The following is a 25,774-nucleotide window of genomic DNA, read 5'->3' as shown; positions in this document are numbered from 1 at the left end:
TACCCTGTGGTTCTAGAAATATACAGTTCTAGTGTCTTGGGACAGTGTAACCTTTTTACCTTGACATTTTGAACCACAGAGCCCATCCGACCTAAGGCTAACTGACTTGTGTTTTATGAGAATATAACCAAACTGGGAGAAGGGAAGTATTGAAAACTGTCTCCTCTAGCCTTTAATGTGTGGGAAGGGATATACCCAACTCCAAACCTTTTTAGTCTTCCCATTTCATCTAAGGCAGGATAAAAGCTGAAAGAACTTGTGATGAGCATATTCCAGGGGCTAGGTGCCCTAAAAGACTGAGACCTAATCCTAGAACTATAGAATGTTTCTCCTCCCCCCATGCATGAACACCATGTTAGCTGGGTTCCTGTGTAAAAGCAGGAGGTTACAGTTGAAAGAACTGGAAGCCTGTACTCTATTTATGAAAGAGTCTCTAGGGAAATCCAAGACAACATAGGAAACAAAAACAAGGACTCTAGAAACAATTTTAGCCTCTGACACCTGCAACTGCAGCAACCAACACAACCTAACTCCTAACAAGATAAACATAAAACCTCACACTAAAGGTCTATTTACTTCAGTTCCTTTTACCTCATACCTCATGTCTGGCTTTCAACAAAAATATACAAAGAGTGCTAAAAGGAAAAACACAATCTGAAGAAATGAATCAAGCATCAGAACCAAACTGATATGGCAGAGCTTAGAAATTATCAGACCAGGAATTTAAAATAAGTATGACTAATATGCTAATGGTTCTAATGGGAAAAGTGGGCAACATACAAGAACAGATGGCAAATTTAAGCAGAGATAGATATCCTAAGAAAATTAAAAAGAATACTAGAAATATAAAACACTGTAACAGGAATGAAAAATGCCTTTGGTGGGCTCATTAGGAAACTGAACATGGCCAAAGAAAGAATCAATGAACTTGAAGATATGACAATAGAAACTTCCCAAACTGAAAAGCAAAGAGAAAAAAGAATGAAAAAAAATATATATATGGAATCTAAAAAAAAAAAAAGGTTCTGAAGAACCTAGGGGCAGGACAGGAATAAAGACACAGATGTAGAGAATAGACTTGAGGACATGGGGAGGGGGAAGGGTAAGCTGGGATGAAGTGAGAGAGTGGCATGGACTTATATATACTACCAAATGTAAAATATATAGCTAGTGGGAAGCAGCCGCATAGCACAGGGAGATCAGCTCAGTGCTTTGTGACCACCTAGAGGAGTGGGATAGGGAGGGTGGAAGGGAGACGCAAGAGGGAGGAGATATGGGGATATATGTATAGCTGATTCACTTTGTTGTAGAGCAGAAACTAACACATCATTGTAAAACAATTATACTCCAATGAAGATGTTAAAAAAAAAACAAAGACAAAATATCCAAGAACTGTGTACATGTACAAAAGTGTAACATGTGTAATGGGAATACCATAAGGAAAAGAAAGAAAGTAACAGAAGAAATATTTGGAGGAATAACAGATACAAATTTTCCAAAATAAATTACATCCATCAAACCACAGGTCCAGGAAGCTCAGAGAACACTAAGCAGGATAAATACCAAGAAATGTGCATGTACGCATATCCTATTCGACCTGCAGAAAATTAAAGACAAAGAGAAAATCCTGTAAAAGCCCACAGAAAATAATATTTTACTTAGAGAGGAACAAGAATAAGAATTACATTGAATTTCTCTTGAGAAGCCATGCAAGGAAAAGGAGAGTGTAGTGAAACATTCAAAGTGTTGAAGGAAAAACCACTCACTTTGAATTCTGTATGCAGCAAAATTGTCCTTCGAAAGTGAAAAATAAAGACTTTATCAGCCAAACAAATATTGAGAGAATTGTCACCAGTAGACCTGTCTTGCACAGCTAAATGTTAAAAGAAGTTCTCCACAGAGAATGAAAACGGGATAGCTTAGATACTTGGATCTACATAAAGAAAGGAAGATTGTTAGAGAAAGAATAAGTAAAATAATATATTTTATTTTTAACTAATTGATCTAACAGATAACGATTTGTTCAAAATAATAATAGCAACAATGTATTCAGTGAATATAGTTTACTGATAAGTGAAATTAATGACAGCAATGTTATAAAGGACAAGATAGAAGAATTGGACTACTCTGTCACAAGGTATTTGAACTATTCATGAAGCTGTATAGTGTTATTTGAATGTGGACTGGAATTAGTTGTAAAGGCATGTTGCAAACTCCAGGGCAACCACGAAGAAATTTTCTTAACATAATGGTTATGCTAAGAGACGAGAGACAATGGGGCCATATAAAACACTCGACTGAAACCAGAGAAGGCAGGAAAAGAGTAGGAGACAAAGAAAAAAAAAGGGAAACAAAGAGAAAACAGTTTAAAATATAGCAAATATTAATCTACTTATATCAGTAATCACTTTAATGATGACTTGTCTAAATACACCAATTAAAAGTCAGAAGCTTCCATATAATGTTTACGTATAGCTGATTCACTTTATTATAGAGCAGAAACTGACACACCATTGTAAAGCAATTATACTCCAATAAAGATGTTAAAAAAAACACAGTACGGCCGACTTAAAAATTGCTTCAAAATTGCTTCAAAATTTAAAAGACTAGATCTCATGTTAAGTGTTCTTACCATAACAAAATTTTAAAAATTAAAAAAAAAAGACAGAAGCTGTCAGTGTCAAAACAAAACAAAAACAAAAACCATGTTTTCTACAAGAAGCCCATTTTAAATATAAAGACACAGATAGATAAAAGTAATGGGATGCAAAGAACATATACCATGCTAACACTAATCAAAAGAAAGCTGGAACAGCTTTATTAATTTCAGACCAAGTACACTTCAGAGCAAGTAAATTGTCAGGGATTAAAAGATGCATTATGGTAAAAGGGTCGATTCTCCAAGAAGACATAATAATCCTTAATGTGTATGCACCTAACATTAGAGTGTCAAAATACACGAGGCAAAAGTTGATAGAACTGCAAGGATAAATGGACAAATCCACTATTATAGTTGGAGACTTCAACTTCCCTATATCAGAAATGGACATATCCAGCAGGCAGAAAATCCATAAGGACATTGTTGAACTGAACAACACCATCATTTAATTGAATCTAACTGACATCTACACAGCGCTTCATCCAACAACAGCACAATACACATTTGCCCCAAGCTCATGTGGAACATTTGCCAAGACAGACTACATTGTGGGCCATAAAACACACCTTAACAAATTTAAAATAATATAAATCATACAAAGTATGCTCTCAGACTAAATGGAATAAAACTAGAAATCAGCAACAGAAAGATAGCTGGAAAATCTCAAAGTAATAGGAGATTAAACAACATACTTTTAAAAACATAATCTGTCCCTGGATAACAGGAGATTCTCAGGGAAGCCATCCTTTATGTGTCAGCCCTCTCAATGGAAGCAGGAATATGGTGCTCAGCTCCTTTTTTCTTTTTAAATATTTATTTATTTATTTATTTGGCTGCTCCAGGTCTTAGTTGCAGCTTGTGGAATCTTCTTTGTGGCATGTGGGATCTTTTCATTTGCAGCATGTGAGATCTTTTTCTTTTCTTTTTCTTTTTTTAGTTGCAGCATGCAGGATCTTCGTTGCCACATGAGAACTCTTAGTTGCGGCATGTGGGATCTAGTTCCCTGACCAGGGATTGAACCAGGGCCGCCTACATTGGGAGTGTGGAGTCTTAGCCACTGGACCACCAGGGAAGTCCCTGGTGCTCAGCTCCTGATCCCAGAATGTGTGACTTATCCCCTGAGTTCATCTTATGGCAGGAAATATTCTGATTCCCCTAAAAGCATTCAAGGCATCTTCTATCAGTTTAAGATGTAGAGAAAGGCAAGCCACAAATGTCCTTCCTGTGGTTTCTAGAATCCACACCTCTATAAAAGGTTGAAGGTGTATATTATGCTTAAAATCACTGGATTTACCACCTCCAAAATACAGATTTGAGTCCCTGGTCTATCAATGACTAGCTGTGTGACCTTGAGCTAGCCACTCCACTCTCTGAGCCTTAATGTCATCTCTTGTAAAATGAGGATAATATTAGTACCTTCTTCATTGTGTTGCTGTGAAGATGAAATGAGCTGATGCATCTAAAGTTGCACTGCCAGGAGCATAGCAATTATCCTATAAATGGTACCCTAATACTAGAACCTACATATTGTATTCCCTGAGCATAGCCCTATACTAAATATTGTCATGGAGAAGGGAGCCAAGAGGAAGTAGCAATCTAAGCCCTGTTCTCAGAGGACTCAAGATCTGTATGGAGAATGAAAATATTCCACGTAAGATAGTCAGCAAATAGTGTGGGACAGGGAATATCTGGGTGCGAAGGGCATGGATCAGACTAGGCAATCAAGGAAGGGCTGCCCAGAGAAAGAGCAACTGAAGGAACTATGAAGGTATGAATAAGTAAAGGACAAAGTTGTGGAGACGAAGTAGAATCTAGGTTATCTAGAGGCTGGTGAGAAGACCAGCCTGGAAGAAACAGAAATTGAGGTAGAAGAACAGATTAGAGAGAACAGAGAACCAAAGCATGCAAAGTCATTGAAAGGTAGCTATAAATACCTGGAGTCGTAAATCTCTTAAACTTTAGGGCCCTCGAATCATTGAATCCTTGATCATGGGTTCAGAAACCATAGAACACATGAATCCTAGCTCTCTGAAAGCATAGAACTTGAACCTTCTAGACCACCACTGTCCAGTAGAACTTTTTTGATGATAGAAATGTTCTAAACAGTGTCCAGTACAGTAGCTACTGGCCACATGAGGTTATTGAACCCTTGAAATGTGGCTACTGCAAATGAAGAAACAGAATTTTAACTTTTTCTTTAATTGTAACTAACTTACATTTACATTTAAATAACTACATGTGGCTAGCAGTTACCATTGGACAGTACAGTTCTAGGCTTTGAGCCATTAGAGCCTATAGAGCAGTTTGGCCTAAGAATCCTAGACTTAAAGTGCTGGAGTCAGAGAACATTAAAACCATACAACACTTAGTACCTTGTATAGAAAGAGCCTTTCAGTCTTGAACAAGACCTCAAGTCTTGGTCCATCTCCTTCACATCATCTATATCCCACAGACTATAAAGGCCATGAGTGTGATCCTTGGTAACCTGCCGGTCAGCGACTACTTCAACATCATCTCCTTTTCTGACACAGTTAGTGTCTGGAAAGCCAGAGGCTCCATCCAGGCCACCATCCAGAATGTCCCCAGTGCCAAGGACTACCTGGGGCACGTGGAAGCTGCTGGCTGTGTTAGACCTACCCACCCAAATTGGCAGGCTGTGGTTACATGGGAAATTCTTGAAACCCTCCCTTCATGCACCCATCCACTTCACCTCTCATAATGTCTGAAATATCACTGTTACATTTTACACAAATATGTCCCTTTGTCCTTCTGTGTTTCTTTGCCTAGTGGAAAGAGCATAGCTAAATCTCCATGTATTTTAGGACACATTCCTCTTTGGGGCTGAATTTCCTCCTCTTTAAAGCACATACTCAAAAGAATTTGCTGAAACTTTTATTTTTTATCAATAAGCTAGATATTTATTTCTAAGTATTTGAGCAAGCTGCTGCCCTGATTTTGGCTTCTGATCAATCCTCTCTCAGACGATTACTGAAGTCTCCCCCACCCACCACCTCCTGACAACTCAGCCCTTTTTCCCCTGTAGCATGGAGGTGGAGATGCTATCCTTGGGGATCTGCCAATCTGACTAGAGAATGAGACATCCCCCCAGGAAACAGTCAGAGCAGTCTGAGACAGGGAGTGATAAAAACCAAGGACATGTGGGCCCCACTGTCAGATCTCAGGGAGCCTGTGTGGGGGTGGGGATTTGGGAAGGATGAGCAGCGGAAACAGTGTGAGCAAAGATAAGGAGATATGACTCTGCCTGGGAGGTTGGTGAGGTACCCAGTGTGTCCAATGTGGGTAGAAGTTACTAGAAAAAGTGGTCTCACAGTCTGCTCTCCAATTAGGGACTGACATCAATGCAGCTCTGCTGACAGCTACTTCAGTGCTGAACCATAGAAACCAGGAGCCTGGGAGGGGCCACAGTGTGGGGAGGATACCTCTCATTATCTTCCTGACAGATGGGGAGCCCATGGCTGGAGTGACAACTCCCAGTGTGATCCTCTCCAACATCCGTCAGGCACTGGACAACAGAGTGTCCCAAGGTCAGCTTGGCCTTTGGGGATGATGCTGACTTCCCACTGCTGCGTCGCTTGTCCCTGGAGAACCAAGGAGCAGCCTGGCGCATATATGAGGACACCAACACAGCCCTACAGCTGGAGGGCCTCTATGAAGAGATCTCCATGCCTCTGCTGGTAGATGTGCATCTGGACTACCTAGGTGGCTTGATTGGGGCCTCACCTTGGGCCTTTTTCCCCAACTACTTTGGTGGTTCGGAGCTGGTGGTGGCAGGCCAAGTGCAACCAGGAGAGCAGGAACTAGACATCTACCTGGCAACCCGTGGCCCCAGGGGTCGGCTTCTCGGGGCCTGCCACAGTGAGGTGGCCACCAACAGCAGCCAGAACGTCTTTGGTTGCCCAGGGGAGCCAGCCCCCAATGTAGCCCACTTCATACGCTGCCTCTGGGCCAACATCACCTCTGGAGAACTGCTGGAGGCACACTTTCAAGCTCACGATGCCAGCACTCACCACCTGCTGGCTTCCAAAGTCCTCAACCTGTCCTTTGAATAAGATTTTGTCACACCTCTGACATCACTGGTCATGGTGCAGCCCAAAGAAGCCACTGAAGAAGTCAGGAAACAGACTTTCACCGCAGATGGACTAGGCACCATCATGCCCTCATCCACCAGCAGTCATGGCCCGAGGGCAGGCACAGCCCAGCCAGCCTTGGTTCCCAAGGTTTCTCCCAAATCAAGGCTTGTGAAACCAAAGTTCTACTTATCCTCAACTACTCCTGCCCAGTTCCAAGGAGTTGGAGCCACTGGGTCAGAGCCCTAGTACCCCATCCACCCTCGCACACCAAAGCCCCAAATTCCAGCACAACAGGATTCTGGCAACTTGGCTCAGCCAACATTTAGGATACCACCTGCTGCCATTGTGCCCTCAAATTCTGGTGGCCTATTGCTTCTGAAGCCCAACACGCCATTACATCAGAATTCTGGTACCCTATTACCCATGAATTCCAAGACACAAGTCCCACCTCTGAATCCTAGCACCCCAGCCCAGCCCAAAGGTGGCTCTATGAAACATGTTACTCTGCTGCATTCCAAACCTGGTTCTCCATCACAACCTAAATTAGATGCCCCATCACACCCCCAACCTGGGGTACTTACATCACAGTCACCCAAAAGCCTGTCACAGCCCAGGGCTGGAGTCTCCACACATCAGTTTTTCAAATACCCATCACACACCAGAGCAAGTGTTCCTGCTCCTAAGACCCCAAACAACCTGCCGTACCCTAGACCTGGGATCCTCTTACCCAAGACCCCTAAAATCCCATCACCTCTTAAACCTAGTGCCCCACCTCATCAAACTCCCCTAAGCTTATCACTTTCCAAACCTAAGACAACAATCCCCAATAAACCCAAAATCTCATTACCCTCCAGACCTGACAAACTCAGGTCCCCACCTCCTCAGAGCCTTAGCATACTTCCAAGCACTATCTCAAGTCCTACAAGTCCCAGCAGTTCCATGACAATTTCTGTCCTTGGAGAGCCCCTCCCTACTCTCTTTCTCCCCACCCTGCCCTCTCTGCTGCCCCCTGGAAGGCTATGGCATCAGCATGACCTGTTGCCAGAGCCCCAGTGCACCAGGAAAATTCTGGGACCATCTGTGTCAGGAGTCCCGACAATGGGCCTACCCAACAGCTCCAGGCCTATGCCAGAAGGCAACCCCCCAAACCTGCCAGTCTTGCTGCCTTCTAGCATCCTCCCTGAGGTGGTCATCCTGCTCCTTATCCCTGAGGAGCTACAGCTGCTGTCTGAGTCAATGGAGGAGTCCAAATTTGTGGAGTCCTTGAACCCACTGGCTTTCTATACCTTCCTCACTCCTGACAAAGATGGTGAGTGCCATAGGCAAGAGGTCAAGCCACAAGGGGTGGGGGCAGTATGAATAGAGGGAACCAGGAGCTAGAAGTATACAAAGCTTATGCAAATTCTTGTGATTCAAACTGCTTGCTTGCTTACTTTGAGACTTTGAACCAACTACTTAACTTCTCTGGGCCTCAGCACATTCGCACATAATTAGAGGCCCTGGGAGAGAAGGGAGGTTAAGACTGGGGAATGCACAGAAATGAACTGGCCAAGCTATGGCTTTGACATTTGCTTTGTTGGACAAGAGAATTGCTCATGCTTCCCAAGCAGAGAAGGGATGTGGGGTTATAAATTGGAGCATCACTAGGCCAGTCAGCTCTGATTGGTTCTTTTGTGCTCTATGAAGAGCCCTGCTTAATGAAGGGGATATAAAAATTGGGGAAGATGATGACAGTTGTCTTTAAATTTCCCAAAGACTGTGAAATAATAACAGTTTACATTTTTTAGCTCTTCCTATGTGCAGGTACTGCTCTACATATTGTACTTGTAGTCCTCATTTAATCCTCACCAAAAAACTCTTAATATCTGCATTTTACTCATGGGGAAACTGAAGCACAGAGAAGTGAAATAACTTGTTCCACATCACATAGCTAGTAAGAGATTTGAACCTACATAATCTGGTCCCATGCTGAATGTGATTCACCCCTTCACTATTCGCCTTCCTGAGAGGAGTGACATTTCCTGGGGTGACCTTGTAGGGCAGGATTAGAACCAGGTGTTGGTGGCAATAAGTCATAGAGATAGAAATTTGGGCATGACATCCTTGACATACCCCTCTCCTTCACCACCCTCCCTCCCAATATCCCATCCATCTTCAATTCCTGACACTGTTATCTTTAATATGTTTGTCAAATGCACCCACTTCTCACTACCCCAACTGTCACTATCCTAGGGCAGACTACCATTGTGCCTCACCAACAAAACTGTTCCAGCCTCCTCACTGGTTTTCTTGCTTCCTCTCTTGAGATATTCTCTTGGCCATTCTCCCACAGCAGCCGAAGGGATCATTTATTTTTATATAAATTTATTTTATTTTATTTTTATTTTTGGCTGTGTTGGGTCTTCGTTGCTGCACGCGGGCTCTCCCTAGCTGCGGCGAGCGGGGGCCACTCCTCGTTGTGGTGCGTGGGCTTCTCATTGCGGTGGCCTCTCTTGTTGCGGAGCACGAGTTCTAGGTGTATGGGCTTCAGTAGTTGTGGCACGCAGGCTCAGTAGTTGTGGCTCGCAGGCTCTAGAGCACAGGCTCAGTAGTTGTGGCACACAGGCTTAGCTGCTCTGTGGCATGTGGGATCCTCCTGGACCAGGGCTCGAACCCATGACCCCTGCATTGGCAGGCGGATTCCTAACCACTGCGCCACCAGGGAAGCCCAACACGATCGTTTAAAAACATAGATCACTTCATGTCCCTTCCCTACTTAACTCCTCTCAAGGGTTTCCTATCATACCTAGAATAAAGTCCAAAGTCCTCTTTATGAGCTTCAAGGCCCTGCATAATCTGCCCTCTATCCCATACCTCTCTGACCTCACCTTCTCCCACTCACCCTCTGAACTCAAGCCCCAGTGGCCTCCTGTTCCTCCAATGGGCCTTGCCCCCATCCCTGCCTCCACTCAGAGACCTCTTCCAAGCTGTTCCTCCTGCTTGAAAATTGCTCTGCCCTGCCTTGCCCTGCTCCCTACCTACCACTCTCATCTCTTCCATTGCCACTCAAACTCCAGCTCATGCCTTAAATCTCAGGTCAAATGTCCTTCTCACCCCTTCCTACTGCCCCAGACTATGTCAAGGATCTGCAACTCCCTCCATCAATCTGTTCTTTTTTCTTATAGCATTTGTCACCATTGGTAATTATAATTTCATTCATGCCTGCCTTCCCAACCAAAATATGAGCTTCACCAGGTCAGAAATCATGACTGACTTTTTCACCACCATATCCCTGATGCTTGAACAGTGCCTGAATGAATAAATAAATGATCACATGAATGCATGCATAAATGCTATAAGAAAGAATTTTGAACATAACTGAGCTTGAAAGACTAAGGTACTATGGAGAACATAAGGTCTCAGTCTTGGCAATGTGCAGGTTAGATTGGGAAGCCAGTGAAGACTCTCCTGGTCAGAAGGAGAGTCTCCCCTTTGGTGGGCCGAGGACATCTTTGCCCTCAGAGTGTGAAGGATTTCTCTTATTTCTTTTACACTTGGCAGAAAATCCACATTGGGACAGCAATTCTGAGGAGATTCTGGGAGGAGCTGGAGACAGCATGGAATCTCAGGGAAGTTCTGCAGGGCTAGCAAAAATTGAACAAAGAGCTCCCCTGACAAAGATCCCTGAGCTTTCATTTCCATTCAGTTAGAATTTTCACAGGCATTGTATGATCCCAGAGGAGGGGCAATGTATTAATTTTCCATTGCTGCATAATAAATTACCACAAACTTAGTAGCTTAAAACACTCCCATTAATTATCTCACAGTTCTATGGGCCAGAGGTCTAGGCAAGAGTTAGCTAGGTTCTCTGCTCAGGATTTCATAAGACTAAAATCAGGGTGTCTATCAAACTGAGTTCTCATTGTCTTCCATGTTCGTTCAGGTTGTTGGCAGAGTTCAGTTCTTTGTATTAAGACTGAGATCGCTGTGGGATTTTGGGGTTTTTTTTTGTTTTCTTTGGTTTTTTTGTTTTTTTCTGATTGTTGGCTAGCAGTCACTCTCAGCTTCTAGAGGCCCCTGGGGCCACTTTCAGGTCCTAGAGGCTTCCTGCATTCCTTGCCACGTGGCCCCGTCCATCTTCCAAAGACAGCCATGGAGAATCTCCCTCCTGTTAAATCCTTCTCATACTTCAAATCCCTCTGACATCTCTGCCTCTGATCTCCAGACCCAGATTTAAAGGGCTCGTGTGATTAGGTCATGCCCACTTGGATAATCTCCTTATTTCATCAACTGTACCACATACCATGACCTATTTATGGGAGTGATAACTCACCATATCATACCCTGAGGATTTTACAGGGTGTGTATACTGGGGAATCTTGGGGGGCATCTTAGAATTCTACCTACTACAGACAGAGAGCAAGAGAAAATAACATTTGAGTTGGCCTGGAAGAATAACTAGAAATTGATCCTTAGTAGCTAAAGGAAGGAGAACATTCCAGGTGACAGGAAAAAACAGAAGCAAAGGGTCACTAGCAAGATAAGGCAGGGCACTCATAAGAATAGTCAGTTCAGTTGGGCTGGAGCATGCAGAGAAGCCTGGAGAGCTAGGCAGGGACTAGATATCAGAAAAGACTTAAATGCTGAGCTCAGGATTTTGGGGTTTATTTTGGAGGAGGTGACTGAGAGGCCAGGGGCCCCAGAGTACCTAGGAATGTAATGGATCAGTCTCTTACCAACACAGTCCTCCTCTTTTTTTTTTTTTTTTTTTTTGGCGGTACGTGGGCCTCTCACTGTTGTGGCCTCTCCCATTGCCGAGCACAGGCTCCGGACGCGCAGGCTCAGAGGCCATGGCTCACAGGCCTAGCCGCTCCACGGCATGTGGGATCTTCCTGGACCGGGACACGAACCCGTGTCCCCTGCATCGGCAGGCGGACTCTCAACCACTGCGCCACCAGGGAAGCCCTCCTCCTCTCTTTTGTAGGCACGTTGCCAAGCATCTTCACCTTCTCATCCTCGGGTAAGCCAACCACCCTCGCTGTCCTGTTTGAGTACAGGACAACTTGTGCACTAGGACTGGGCCTGGGCTGTCTCTCTGGGGAAATAGACATGGCCTCCTACCTTCTCCTCACTTCTTCCCTCCCCTCCTCTCCCATTCCTTCTGATCTCAAGTGACCTCAGCATGCAGTGACTTGAAGCAGGGTTTTGGTTCCCAGTCAGAGATTGAGGTCAGGTCGTGGCAGTGAGAGCACCAAATCCTAGTCACTAGACCAGTGGCCCTGGCCTTTCAGCTTTGCAGAAAAGAATTCCCACAAAGATGGAAAGTAGTGAAACAAGTAAAGTATTTATTAGAAGGAAAAAGAGACAGTACATGTGGATAGACACAGGCGGACTCAGAAAAAGAATAAAGCCCTCATGGTAGTTTAAACCACTTATATGGGGCATTTCTTCTGGGTTTCCTTTGGCCAATCATTTTGATTTGCCTGGTTCAGAGTCTGTATTTGGTATACCTCAGGATCCTCCCAATGTGTGCACCAAGATGGATTCCACCCAAGAGGGCTATGGGTAGTTGGGTATCACTCCCCTTTTGACTTCCAAGGACCTTTCTAGTTGGGAAGATCTCCTTGACTTTGAGAATGAGAACTATGTGGTCTCTTATCTTCTATCTGGGCAGGGCCCAGCCTCCTCTCTCAATTGTCCTGCTATTCTCATCTTAGAGTATCGGTCCACCGGTACTGAATCTCCAATAGCTTACCCTAGGGAGGGCATCTACCTCCTGCCTCAAATACCCCGTGAGAGAAGTAGCCCCCAAGAAATATTTATGGGGAAGATGAAGGACAAAGGTCTATCTTCCATAGCTTCTTCAGGCTGGCAAGGGTCTTGTAGACCCTACCTAACTGGGGTCACAGAACTCTTGCCCTGTCTCATTAAGGGGCCCCAGGGTGATTTCTGTTATTTCAGCAGGATTGGCTGTGGGGAGTGGTTGGAGTCCCTGCACCACCATTGTCCTGTGATGCCCTAGAGAAAACAAACTAAATAATTAGATTAGAGAAGCAGGGGCTAAAGACTAGTAAAAGACTACTATAATCAGAGACTCAAGCAAGGGTAGGAAGTTGGTTATACAAGGTCAGCATATCTTTGTTAATCTCAGGCTTAAAATTTTAGTATATTTCTCTATTTCTAAAATGGAAGCTCTGAACCTGTTGGTTCCAGGTCTCCTTCTTGGACTGAAAGGTCTTGGTTGCAAATTTGCAACAGTATGGAAGACAACAGAGCACTAGGCAAAATATAACATAAATCAGTATGGCTGAAACAAGGAAGGTTATAAGAAAATGGAAACCTCCCATCAGAGAGGTTCTTTTTCTTTGGTTCATGATTTTATTTTTACACAACATTGTAAAGCAACCATACTCCAATAAAAATTAATTTAAAAAAAAGAGTGCTGGTATAAGAAGGCATGACAGTTCACAATTGCTTAATTCTTAGATATCACTAGAAATTAAAGTTTTTAAGATTAAAGAACTCTAATAACTACATGTAATTATAATTACTAGAACCAATAAAGGAAACAACTGTGTATACCAAAAAATTAATTAATTAAATTTAATTTATCTTTTGAGTGAACTTAATTAGAATCTAATATTAATTCTATTTTTAATTTCTTTTTAAGAATATTATTATACTTTTACTTTTAAAGCCACTTCCTGTTACATTTTTTAAATCCCTTTCCTTTTTTATTAATTTTTATTGGAGTATGGTTGCTTTACAATGCTGTGTTAGCCTTCACTACACAACAAAATGAATCAGCCATATGCATACAGATATCCCCTCCCGTTTTGGACTTCCCTCCCACTTAGATTATCACAGTGCATTAGAAAGGTTTTAATATCTTGTGGGATCCAGGAAAACAAGTTGGAGAACCAGTTTTCAATTTTCCCGCCCATAATAGCGAGGATTGGTGGTTAATTGTCTGCTGAAGCCAGGTGGCTTGTTGTCGAATTTTCTCAATGTTGGTCTCTACGTGGGAAGAGGTGTTAATGTATGTGCAACAAGAAGTGTTGGCAACTGCACGTACCCCTCCTTGTTCTGCCAACAGATAATCCAGGGCCAGTCAGTTGTCAAGTACCACTTTGGCCAGCGAATCTAGAGACTTCTGTAAATTAGTGAGAGAGTTAGCAGTACTGTTACCTATGGTAGTAAGAGTATGAGACAAGTTTCGAAGGACATGTTGGTGGGTGGCTACTCCCCACCATGGTAACAATGTATACCCAAAGAAATAGGCGTCTCCATCTGGGATGCCACCAGGTAAATCTCGAGTTAATTGTGTGAACAGTTTTAATGAAGTGGCCCAGTGCTTGGATTCGTTTAAGGAGTGGATTAAGAAAGGAGTAATCAAGGTTCCCAGCATACACTGTGTGGGCATGGAGATATTTTGTAGGCAATTAGTGGTGCATGGTTTTTTATCTACCTGGCATATGAAAATGTATCCTGGCAGGGCATGGTAGACTAACTCACCCAAAGTTTTAAAACCTAGCCATCTGGTGGGGGAAGGGTAAACTGGGACGAAGTGAGAGTAGCATTGACATATGTAAACTACCAAATGTAAAATAGGTAGCTAGTGGGAAGCAGCTGCATAGCACAGGGAGATCAGCTTGGTGCTTTGTGACCACCTAGAGGGTTGGGATAGGGAGGGTGGGAGGGAGGCTCAAGAGGGAGGGGATATGGGGATATATGTGTACATATAGCTGATTCACTTTGTTATACAGCAGAAATTAACACAAAATTGTAAAGCAATTATACTCCAATAAAGATGTTTTTAAAAAAAAGACCTAGCCATCCAATTCTATTGTTATGGAAATTTTCTCCAGCTACAAAACCAACCCGTTCCATCCACATCTGTCCTACTATCTGCTTCTCCTGTGTGGATCGTTCTTCCTTTGGGTAGCAAGTTAGAGTTTGAGCACAAATAAGTAACTGGAATTCTGGCTTGAGGGGGGCATTATAAAATGCTGGGGTGCTTTAATGCCAGTTCTTTGTCCTCCCAGTTTGACTTCATATTCTCCTTCTGTTGCTAAGGGGAGGGTTATGCAAGAGACATTAGAATTTTCTTCAGTAGGAAAATGAAAAATTCTGACTCCGTACATTACCGTTCTGAGCCTTGGGTCTCTGGTAGAAGACCATTTTCCATCAGGAACTTGGCTATAATTCCTTACAAGATGGACAAGAGGGTTGCTCTGGTCCACAATGGACTTAGCTCAGGGTAAACAAATCCAGCATTCCGTCAATAGAGTGGAGGAAGCAAGAGTTTGTGCAATGAGAACCAGAGCTGCTGTCCATCCTGTGGATAAGGGAAATAGGCATAGAAAAGCTAAGGCTTCATAGTAACACCAGTCAGAGTCATATTTAAATCACCTAGCATGGGCAGAGAAGTTTAGTAAATTCCAAAAGCAAAGGTGAGAGCAAAGAAGACAATAGTTATCTAAATCTACCAGAACCTATCAATTATTCTGTAAGTGGATTGGAGTACCAGAAGGCAAGAAGGAAGATAGTGGCTATGGGTACTTAGCCTAGGGTCTAAGAAGTCTTTTTGTCCTTTTCAAATAAAAGCTTCAGGTCTTGGAGAGGTTCATTCATCCACCTGGAATTTTCAGGCTTTCCTGGGTCCTCCGGATCCTGTGGAGACTCAGAGGAAGGGGTGGATTCACAGGAATGGCTGGAATGTAGGTCTTCAGGTTCTTGTAACATATCAGTGGAAACAGGTTTAATTCTGGACAGATGAACCCAGCTGGTGACCCCCTGGAGTTTAACTGCTATAGGAGTGCTCAGCAGGACTTGGTAAGGACCCCTCCATTTTGTGAGTAGCTGATGACCAGGGGACTCATTTTTCCAGGTCTTTAAAAGTTCCCAATCTCCAGGTTTTACAACAGAGTGACTGGGACTGTCATCTGGAGAGGGCTGTACTCTGTTGCCAGGCTCTTGTATAGCCTCTGCACCGGGCCTAGGTTTATAATGTATTTAAGATGAACCTGGGTTTCTGGGTCAGTTAGCATGTCCAGAGTAAGGAATGTCCTTCTGTATGTCATTTCAAAAGGGCTTAACTTAGTGGTTGTTTTAGGGGCTGCTCTGACCCTTACGAGAGCTATTGGCAGCATGCAATACCATGACTCTGACCTTTCCTGATGGAGTTTGTCCAAGGTTTTCTTTAGAGTATGATTAGCCTGTTCCACTTTTCCTGAAGACTGTGGTCTCCAGGATGAACGGAGGTTGTATTTAATCCCTAAAGCCTGAAAAAGCTGTTGAGTGATCTTTGCTACAAACAAAGGTCCATTGTCACCCTGAAGGTGACAGGGCAACCTGAATCTAGGAATACTTTCCTTTAGGAGAGCCTTAGCCACTTCAGTTGCCTTCTCTGTTCTAGTAGGGAAGGCCTCTATCCATCCAGTAAAAGTATCTATAAAGACTAGTAAGTATTTGAAACCCTGGAAAGAGAGCATCTGAGTCAAATCTATTTGCCAGTCCTCTCCTGGGTAAGTCCTAAATCGCTGGACTGGGTTATCAAGAGGGGGAGGCTTGAAGTTGCCTCCTGGATTATGGGTGGCACAAAGGGCACAGGCTCAAGTAACTCTTAATTGTCTCTGGGAGCCTTTTCCCTGTAAAAAGACAGAAAACAATTATAAACATTGCATCTCTCCCCAGATGGAGAGAATCTTGTAGCCCTATAATAATTTTCCATTGGTCAGAGAGAGGTATGAGCAATTTCTGATCTATGTGCCACGGGCCATCCATTCCCTTAGTTCCTCCTCTGTCTCATGCCCAGTTCTCTTTGGAAGTTGAGTACCTGGGTATAACGTTAGAAGGGGTAAGAGATGGGATTAATGCCATTTCGGTTATGGGCATCAAGACTGCTTTCTTTGTTTCCCGATCTGCCCTGTTGTTTCCTTGGGAAATTTGAGAAGTTCCCTGTTGGTGCCCGTGGCAGTGAATGACTACTATCTGTTTTGGTTTTTGAACCACTTCTATGAGATGTAAAATCTCAGCCCTATATTTTATAGGGAAATTTCTTGCATTTAGGAGTCCTCTCTCTTTGCAGATAGCTGTGTGGTCATGTAAAACAAGGAAGGCATATTTTGAGTCAGTGTATATATTTACAATCTTTCCTTCCCCTAGGATTAAGGCTTGGGTTAGAGCTATCAGTTCAGCCTTTTGGGCTGAGGTGTTAGGTGGCAAAGGTTTTGCTTCTGACACTATGCATGCTCACAACAGCATATACGCTGCCCTCCTAACTCCATCTTTAATGAAACTACTGCCATCAGTAAACCATTCTTCCTCAGGGTTTTCTATGGCCTGGTCTGTTAGGTCAGACCTATAGGCATAGACCCGGTCAAGGGTTTTGAGGCAAGAATGTGTTAGCTCTGGGCTTTCGGCGGACATTAATGTAGTGGCGTTAAAAGTGTGGCAAGTTTTGAGGGTTAGCTCTGGGGAGTCAAGGAGCAAAGGCTGGTACTTAATAAGACGGCCTCCAGTTAGCCAATTGTGACCTTTTATATCTAGAATCCCTTGCACTTGATGAGGGGTCTGGACTTCCAGTGGCTGTCCAAAGGTGAGCTTGTTGGCTTCTTCCACTAATAAAGCAATGGCAGCTACTGCCCGGAGGCAGCCAGGCCAACCTCGGGCCATGGAGTCTAGTTGCTTGGAAAAGTAGCCTATGGGCTGAGGAACTTCCCCTAGATTCTGTATAAGGACACCAAAAGCTGTCCCCTGCTTTTCAGCCACGTACAAGATGAATGGCTTTTCAAGTTGGGGAGACCCAGAGCAGGGGCTCTGGTGAGGACCTGCTTGATATCATTAAAAAGCCTTTTCTTATTCCCCGTTCCAAAGTAATAGTTCTGTATCTGGGCCTTTAGTGTCTTCATATAGGGGCTTAGCCATTAGCCTGAATCCTGGAATCCAAATTCTACAAAATCCTGTCATGCCCAAAAAGGTACAGAGATGTTTCTTTGTCTTTGGTGCGCTTAGGCCTAATATAGCTTGTTTTCTATCTGGAGATAACTGTCTACTTCCAGGGTTTATAATATATCCCAGATATTTAACTTGTTGTTTTGAGATTTGTGCCTTTATCTGAGAGACTCTGTAACCCCAGGTCCCAAGGTTATTAAGCACTTCAATGGTATTTTGATCTGAGGCCTCCATGGAGGGACTACATATTAATATATCATCTACATACTGTATAATAGCCCCTTCTTTCATGTGTATTTCCCTTAGTTCCTTTCCTAGGGCTTGGGTGAAAAAGTGTGGACTGTCCCAAAACCCCTGAGGCAATGCTGTCCAGGTATATTGTTGCATTTGGCCTGAGTCGGGGTTAGTCCACTAGAAGGCAAATAGATATTGTGATGAGGGATGAACTGGGATGCAAAAAAAAAGGCATCTTTGAGGTCAAGTACAATAAACCATTTAGTGTCCTCAGGGATTTGGGCTAATATGTTATAAAGATTGGCCATGAGGGGATGTATAGGGACCACTGCATTGTTTACTGCTCTAAGGTCTTGTACCATCCTATATTCCCCATTTGGCTTAACAACTAGCCTAATAGGAGTATTGCACAGAGACTGGCAGGGCACCAAGAGGCCATGCGTTAAGAATTTATCTACAAGGGGTTGTAAACTCTTCTTCACTTCCAACTTTATAGGGTATTGTCTCTTGTTAGGGTAGGCAGCTTCTGGTCTATGACTAATTCTTACAGTTGGGCATTTATGGCCCTTCCAGGGATTCCTTTGTCCCATACTGAAGTGTCCACTGCTTGTAGAATATGGCTGGGAATAGGACCTTGCTCTTCCAGTTGGTCTGTCTTAGTCAGAGTCAAGATAAGGGGCTACTCGGGGCCTCCTAAATCGAGTATGGCCCTGAGGGAGCTCAGAAGGTCTCTCCTCAGTAGTGGAGTGGGACACTCAGGTACAACTAAAAAGGCATGCGAAATCAACCACTGCTCAAATTGGCAAGTGAGAGGCCCAGTAAAGCAATGGGTGCTAAGCTTTTCATCAACACCAGTCACAGTACAGCTTTTGGAGGAAAGAGGTCTAGAGTGAAAAATTAAGACAGAGTGAGTGGCTCCCATATCAATTAAAATAATCAATCTTCTTACCTGCCACGTCAAGGACTACCCAGGGCTCCTCAATGGAGATAGACATCTCATTGGGGGGAGCCACCAGAATCCCCAGCCCACCTCAGTGGTCGAGCATGGCCATCTTGGGAGCGGGAGCCCCCTTTCTTCTTTGGGACTGAGGGCAGTCCCTCTTCCAATGACCTATTTGTTTGCAGGTTGGGCATGGCCTGGGGGGCTCTTTCTGGCAATCTTGGGCCCAGTGGCCAGTTGACTTACATTTGTAGCATTCCCTCTTGTTGGTCTTACCTCCAGATGGAGAGTTGGACTTTCTTGGCCCCCTTGGGTTGTCCTGAGGTTGCAAGGCATGGCTGACAGCAACACCTATCAGTTTTGCATGAGCCCTGGCCTCTTTTCTCATGATAGGTTCTCTCTTCCTTCTCAGCTTGATCTCGATTATTAAATACCCCAAATGCCACATCTAGGAGTTGGGGCATGGATGTTTGTAGGGCTAATTGTAATCTTTGGAGTTTCCATTTAATATCAGGGGTGGACTGACTAATAAAATGTTGTGTTGTCCCAGCAGGGGCTGACTTTCAGAAGTGGAGGGATCTATGTTGGTATACTTCTTAAAAGTCTCCACAAGCTGCCTATGAAAGAGGGCTGGATTTTCTTCTTCTTCTTGGGTCACTCCTTTAACCTTTTCATAGTTAACTGACTTTTTGATACACTTTCTCATCCCTTCTAATACACATTGGAGCATATGCTTCCTGGCTTCTGTTCCTGCCTGCAAATTATAACTGCAAGGGCGTTCCTGATTTGGGACTGCATCTCCACCCATAGCATAATGTTCAGGTTGGTGTCTGGCAAGCTGGTTGGCATGTCCCTGGGCTGCTGTCCAGATTCTCTGTTTTTCCTCAGGAGTACAGCAAATAGATAGAATTACTTGGACATCCTTCCAAGTTAAGTCATGAAACCGTTCAACAAACTTACTAGGGTCTTCAGAAAATTGGCCCCGTTTCTGTTTGCATTGGGCTAAGTCAGTTAAAGAGAAGGGCACATGTACTCTGATTGTCCCTTCTCCATTTGCTACTTCCCTAAGAGGGCATAGTTTCCCTGATCCTAGGTGATAGGAAGCTCCACTGCGAGTTACCCAAAAAGGACTAGCCTCTCTTGGGGTAATGGAGGGTCTGGTGGGACATAAGGAGGTGCAGTTTGGGGTCAGTCAGAGGGAGCAAGAGAAGTAGGTGGCTCCGGAGAAGTAGGGATACTGTCAGGAGGAGGAGCTAGGTTTGCCCCTGAGAGATGGGAGAGCTTAGAAGGAGGATCATCTAAAATGTCAGGAGAGTTTTCTGGTTCCCCAGGTTTTGAATTATAAGAGGCGGGATTTTGGTAAAGGACCATGAAAGCCTGAATATAGGGAACCTCAGTCCACTTTCCCACCCTGCAGCAATAGAGATCCAATTGCAGAATGGTATTGTAATTTAGAGACCCATTTTCAGGCCATTTTTCTCCATTCCCTAACTTATACAAAGGCCAGGCACTGTTACAGTAGAACTTAAGTTTTTCCTTTCTTAGCCCTTCAATTTAAAAAAAATTTCCAATTCTTAAGGATACACTCCAGAGGTGTCTCTTCTTGCTTGGAGGGGGATCCACCTATGTTGAGTAACTTGCAAGCGAGAACAAGAGAGAGCTTCTAGAATGGAATCTGGCATTCTGGAAACATTTATCAGGAGGCTTTAACCTGAAGGGGTTCAGGGCATAGCCCAAATTGTCTTCAAACCTGATGAGGTTTCAAGTGTCCTCTACTCTCCCATCGATTTCTGACCAGATGTCTCTGGTCTTCCACGGTAACTTGTGCAAGCCTTCTCCCCCAACATGGCCAGGGGAGGACCTTTGAACCAGTGCAGACCAGTTGCCAGGACTTTCCTTAGGAGGGATCCCTTGTCTATAGAGCTTATGTCCTGTGATAAATCTTCCTATGCTGGGGTGTATTCATCGTGACTGAGCATCTACGAAGTTTATAATTCAGGCTTCTGGGTAGCGGCCAGCCAGACAGGCTGTCCATAGCAGTGTGTAGGCTGCCAAGATCTGGAGTGAAGGGGGTCCCATAGATGCAAAGAGGAACCCTTGGAGAAATTGGAGTTGGGCGCTATGGAAGATGCCACAGGGTTCAAGGTTCCAGGGCCGGGAGGTGGAGAAATTCTCATAGTAAATTTCTGGGCGTTGAGTGAGGTGAGAGACTAGACAGCAAAAGAACCCAAAATCCTTTGCCCTGTCTGGCAGCTAAGACAGAACTGGGAAGGGTCTGACAATTTTTTCTCACACAGGTAGTACTGGGTTTTTCAGTGGCGGGGATGCAGTTTAGGAATGATGTCCAGGAAATCCTTCCCTAAAAGGGCACAGAGATACGAAGTGAGAAAGAGACCTTGTTGTGCAAGTAATTTCTGAAAGAAAAGCATAGTGGAGGGTTCCATACAGGACAATGAGAGAGAGAGAGCGAGAGAGAGAAAAAGACACCCCTTGGGTTCCTTCTCAGTTGGAAATCATATTTCCACCATGTCCCAAAGGATAGCATCAGCTGTCACCCAAGTGTTATTTGAATCTGCACAGCCTGGGGAATCTGCCTGCCACCCTCAATGTTGTTGGGGGTAGCCACAACGCTGTGAACAGACAGAGGTTATGCCCTGCAGATCTTGAAAAGAAAGTGAAGTGGAGAGTGAGAAAGAAAATAAGAGCGAAAGTCAGGGACCTCAAGCCGCAGCTGGGTGAAACCCACTGTTTACATTGAATGCCTGAATTCCCAGGTGTCGGAACCAAATATGATTTCGGGTGCCTCAGCCTGCAGCGGTTTGAAGCAGGGTTTCTGTTCCTGGCCAGAGATTGAGGTCAGGTCGTGGTGGTAAGAGCAGCAAATCCTAGCCACTAGACCAGTGGTCAGTGACAAGGCTCTGGCCCTTCAGCTTTGCAGAAAAGAATTCCCACAAAGACGGAAAGTAGTGAAACAAGTAAAGTATTTATTAGGAGGAAAAAGAGTACAGTACGTGTGTATAGACACAGGGATTGACTCAAAAAGAGAGTCACGCCCTCGTGGTAGTTTAAATCACTTATATGGGGCATTTCCTCCAGGTTTCCTTTAGCCAATCATTTTGATTTGCCTGGTTCAGAGTCTGTATTTGGTATATCTCAGGATCCTCTCAATGTGTGCGCCAAGATGGATGCCACCCAAGAGGCCTATGGGTAGTTGACATCACTTACTATGGGGTGGCGCCCCCTCCCTTTTTGACCTCCAAGGAGCCTTTCTAGTTGGGAAGGTCTCCTTGACTTTGAGAATGAGAAATATAGGGTCTCTTTTCTTCTATCTGAGCAGGGCCCAGCCTCCTCTCTCAATTGTCCTGCTATGCTCATCTTGGAGTTTCTGTCCATAGGGAACGAATCTCCAGTTGCTTACCCTGGGGCACCCATCTACCTCCTGCCTCACTTCTAGGACCATAACTTCAGAGTTGTGCCTCCTGCCTTGCAGTGGATGGGGACACCTACTTTGTGATCCACATCCCATGCTCAAAAGAGAGGATCCACTTCACACTAGATGGGTGCCCAGGGGACCTACTACAGCTCATAGATGACCCAAAGGCAGATGATAGCCCCAAAGACTCTACCTCATATAACTCCACAGCCAGATATACACATGTCAACACCCCCAGACATTTGTGGGTTAATACAAACACATATCAGGGCACCGCACTAACACACAAGTACATACCCAGACACATGGAAACACACACAAATATACTCTAACACCAAGACACTCACAGAGACACATACACACACACTAGGGAATACAGTAAACTCACAAAAATACACATCTAGGCACATATATTTTGACACTTTCCACACCTACACATAATAACATACAAATAAGCATCCAGATACACGGAGATGAAAAACACATGCCCAGATCTACACAATGACACATATATCAACACACTCAGACACACATACATGCACTGGTAACCTCACTCATCCCAATACACAAGAATTCAACACACATAGGTACACATACTCTGCTACTCTAGACATATAAAACATACCAAAGCACACAAATACCATGACACACAGCCAGATGCATGCACAGTGACACCCCCAGTTATACAATATGTACCAACACACAACCAGACACACACAACATAAACTATTCACCAAGACTTATAACACCAACATATCCAGAGACACATATACACATACAACCAAAAAAAATTCACGCTCTACCATAACACCTTCCCCAAATACGCAGATGCACTGATATGTCCAGAGATACTCATATTAACAGAACTAAACACACACATTTACACACTCAGAGGCAAGCACATACATGCAAATAGCCCCACTGGGGTAAGCATGCACACATATACATACATGCTTATACACTGCACAGGAAGGAGCAGACAGATGGGCTGTGGTAGAAGCACTTTCCTCAGGAGCTAGCTTTCTAACCACAGATCTGCACCACTTCATCTGAACTTCAGGCCCTGAGACTTCACCCCTCCTGTGCTGTGGGTGACTATGTGAATGACCATGTGAAAGCCTGTGCTCCCAGCAAGCATTCTTCTCCCTCCAGGGCTGCATGTACGTGGACAGCTGCTTGGGACACCATCAAGGCCAGGGCACAAGTACCTACTTCCAGACCATCACAGTTACTGAAGACAAATCCCAGGCCTACACTATCACCATCACCTGCAGTTCCATATCCATGCAAGGTGAGGGTACCTTGCTTCTGTCCTGGGACCAGTCAGCCCTACTGAAGAGGTCCCAGCTGGAGCTCCATGCGGCTGCTACAGCCCACCTCATCCTCTGCCTTGGGCCCCACCTTGAATTCCTAGTCCTCCAGCACTACTACCAGAACGCCAGCACCCCGCAACTACCCCACCTGGGGCTCTATGTGATCAGTGGCTCAGGTCTCAGCCCCTTGGCTCGTGGCCTGCTGGAAAAGTGTTACTGAGGCTGATAGTGGTCAGAGGGCACCAGTCCCAAGAGAGACTCTGCCAGGGTGAAAAGCCAATGAGCCCCCAGCACCTTGACCCTCAAACCACAAAGAGGAATCAGAGCCAAGCTGTGCCCTTGGAGAGCTCCTGGTCTAGGAATAAGACAGACCCAGGACTTCCCTGGGGGCACAGTGGTTAAGAATCCGCCTGCCAATGCAGGGGACATGGGTTCGAGCCCTGGTCTGGGAAGATCGCACATGCCACAGAGCAACTAAGCCCGTGTGCCACAACTATGGAGCCTTTGCTCTAGAGCCTGCGAGCCACAACTACTGAGCCCATGTGTCACAACTACTGAAGCCCGTGCGCCTAGAGCCCATGCTCCACAGCAAAGAGAAGCTGCCACAATGAGAAGCCCATGCACCACAACGAAGAGTAGCCCCCGCTTGCACAACTAGAGAAAGCCCACACACAGCAACGAAGACCCTATGCAGCAATAAATATAAATATATATATATATATATATATATATATATATATATATATATATATATATATAAAAGACAGACCCAGGCATGGATAGTGATCCCAGGGAGTTATCAGTGCTAGACAGAAAGCAGTCCAGGGAGCTGGAGGAACCCAGGGTGAGGCATCTTGCCCAGCTTTGGAGTTCAAGAAAGATCTCCTATAGTAGACAGACCCACACTGAGTCTGTAAAGCTGAGCAAACATGTAGAGGAAAGGAATAGAGATTGGAGGAGATGGAGCTGGAGTGATCAGACAAGAATGCCAGCATGAGGAATTTGGCTTTTTCCTGAAGGCAATGGGAGTCATGAAAAGGCATAAGCAGGTGAAAGATACAGTCAGATCTGAGTATTACAAAGATCCCTCTGGAGGCTGCTGTAAAGGGAGATTGCAGGAAGCCAGACTGTAGCTCAGGAGACACTAGCAGAACCTGAGGCAGAAGCACACGCCAAAGAGTTTGGGCAGTGATGGTGGGTTGGACAGATATTTTTACTTCCTCTGAACTTCCTCACTTCTCCAATCTGCCTTGTCATCTCCTTCAAGCCGGACTGAACCCCTCTGCTGTCATCTCATCCACTTTGGCTCTCTACTTTCATACTGCTGCCCCATCTGGCTCCTCCACGTTTCACACAATGCTCAGCCTCTTCCCTCCTCCAGGCCTTTGCTGCCCTTCCTCCCTCCCACTTTTCCTTCTAGGTTTCCTGCTTTAGGATCCTCTCAGAGCTGTCAGTAGGACTGAGATCACTGCCTTAACTGGTGTTGCATCTCTCTCCCTCAGGACATTTCCAGCATGCAGACATCCAGCTGGTGGCAGGGCCTATGGTGCCAAGCTTGAGGAGGCACCAGGGCCCAGATGTGCCTGTGATCCTAGGCAAGAGACTGCTGAAGGACTCACCAAGGCTGCCGCCCCCCTGGGCTTCCTGCTGGCTGGTGAAGCACTCTCATGTACAGCGGCTGCTGGGCCACCCCTACATTGCCTATGTCCTGTGATGGCCCCTGAACCCCAGAGCAGAAGACCTGAGTTTTGGAGACCCAGAGTCCAGGGCATAGGGTGAGCCAGGAACAAAGCCCTGAGGACGTGGAAACACACAGGGACATGCACACTAACACATGCACTAAGTGACACATATACCAGAACACACACACAAAGACATGCAGATCTATGGACCTAGAGGCTTAGGGGCTTCTGCCTCCTCACAGTCCTTACTGTCTCCAGTCTCTACTCTTTTCAATCCATACTTCACAGCAGCCTTAGAAGTGACTTCCTTAAAACAAAAATCTGAGGCACCAGTCCTTCTCATGACCTCTAGCTCCCATGACATATTTAAAGTTCTTACAGTTCCCCTAGCAAACAATGCTCTCTCCCACCAATGGGCCTTTGCGTGTGCTTTTCCTTCTATGTGGGACTCCCTTCCTTGGCTTCATGCAGGTAAATTTTACATATT

General features: G+C 44.8%; 1 protein-coding gene across 1 annotated transcript in view; it reads left to right on the top strand.

Annotated features, from left to right (window-relative positions):
* ITIH6 (inter-alpha-trypsin inhibitor heavy chain family member 6) overlaps nt 1-25,319 on the top strand; it is a 41,554-nt gene extending 16,235 nt beyond the window's left edge. The window contains 11 exon segments of the mRNA XM_065900166.1: nt 5,112-5,283; nt 6,007-6,200; nt 6,202-6,956; nt 6,958-7,004; nt 7,007-8,059; nt 10,291-10,381; nt 11,712-11,749; nt 22,350-22,460; nt 23,442-23,496; nt 23,498-23,817; nt 25,108-25,319. Coding sequence (XP_065756238.1) covers nt 5,112-5,283; nt 6,007-6,200; nt 6,202-6,956; nt 6,958-7,004; nt 7,007-8,059; nt 10,291-10,381; nt 11,712-11,749; nt 22,350-22,460; nt 23,442-23,496; nt 23,498-23,817; nt 25,108-25,319 — 3,048 coding nt within the window.
* The last annotated feature ends 455 nt before the right edge of the window (nt 25,320-25,774 follow it).

Source organism: Phocoena phocoena, chromosome X (assembly GCF_963924675.1).
Source record: "Phocoena phocoena chromosome X, mPhoPho1.1, whole genome shotgun sequence".
NCBI classification, from domain to species: domain Eukaryota; kingdom Metazoa; phylum Chordata; class Mammalia; order Artiodactyla; family Phocoenidae; genus Phocoena; species Phocoena phocoena.
The sequence above is the reverse complement of the archived record's forward strand: the minus strand, read 5'-3'. Positions and strand labels throughout refer to the sequence as shown.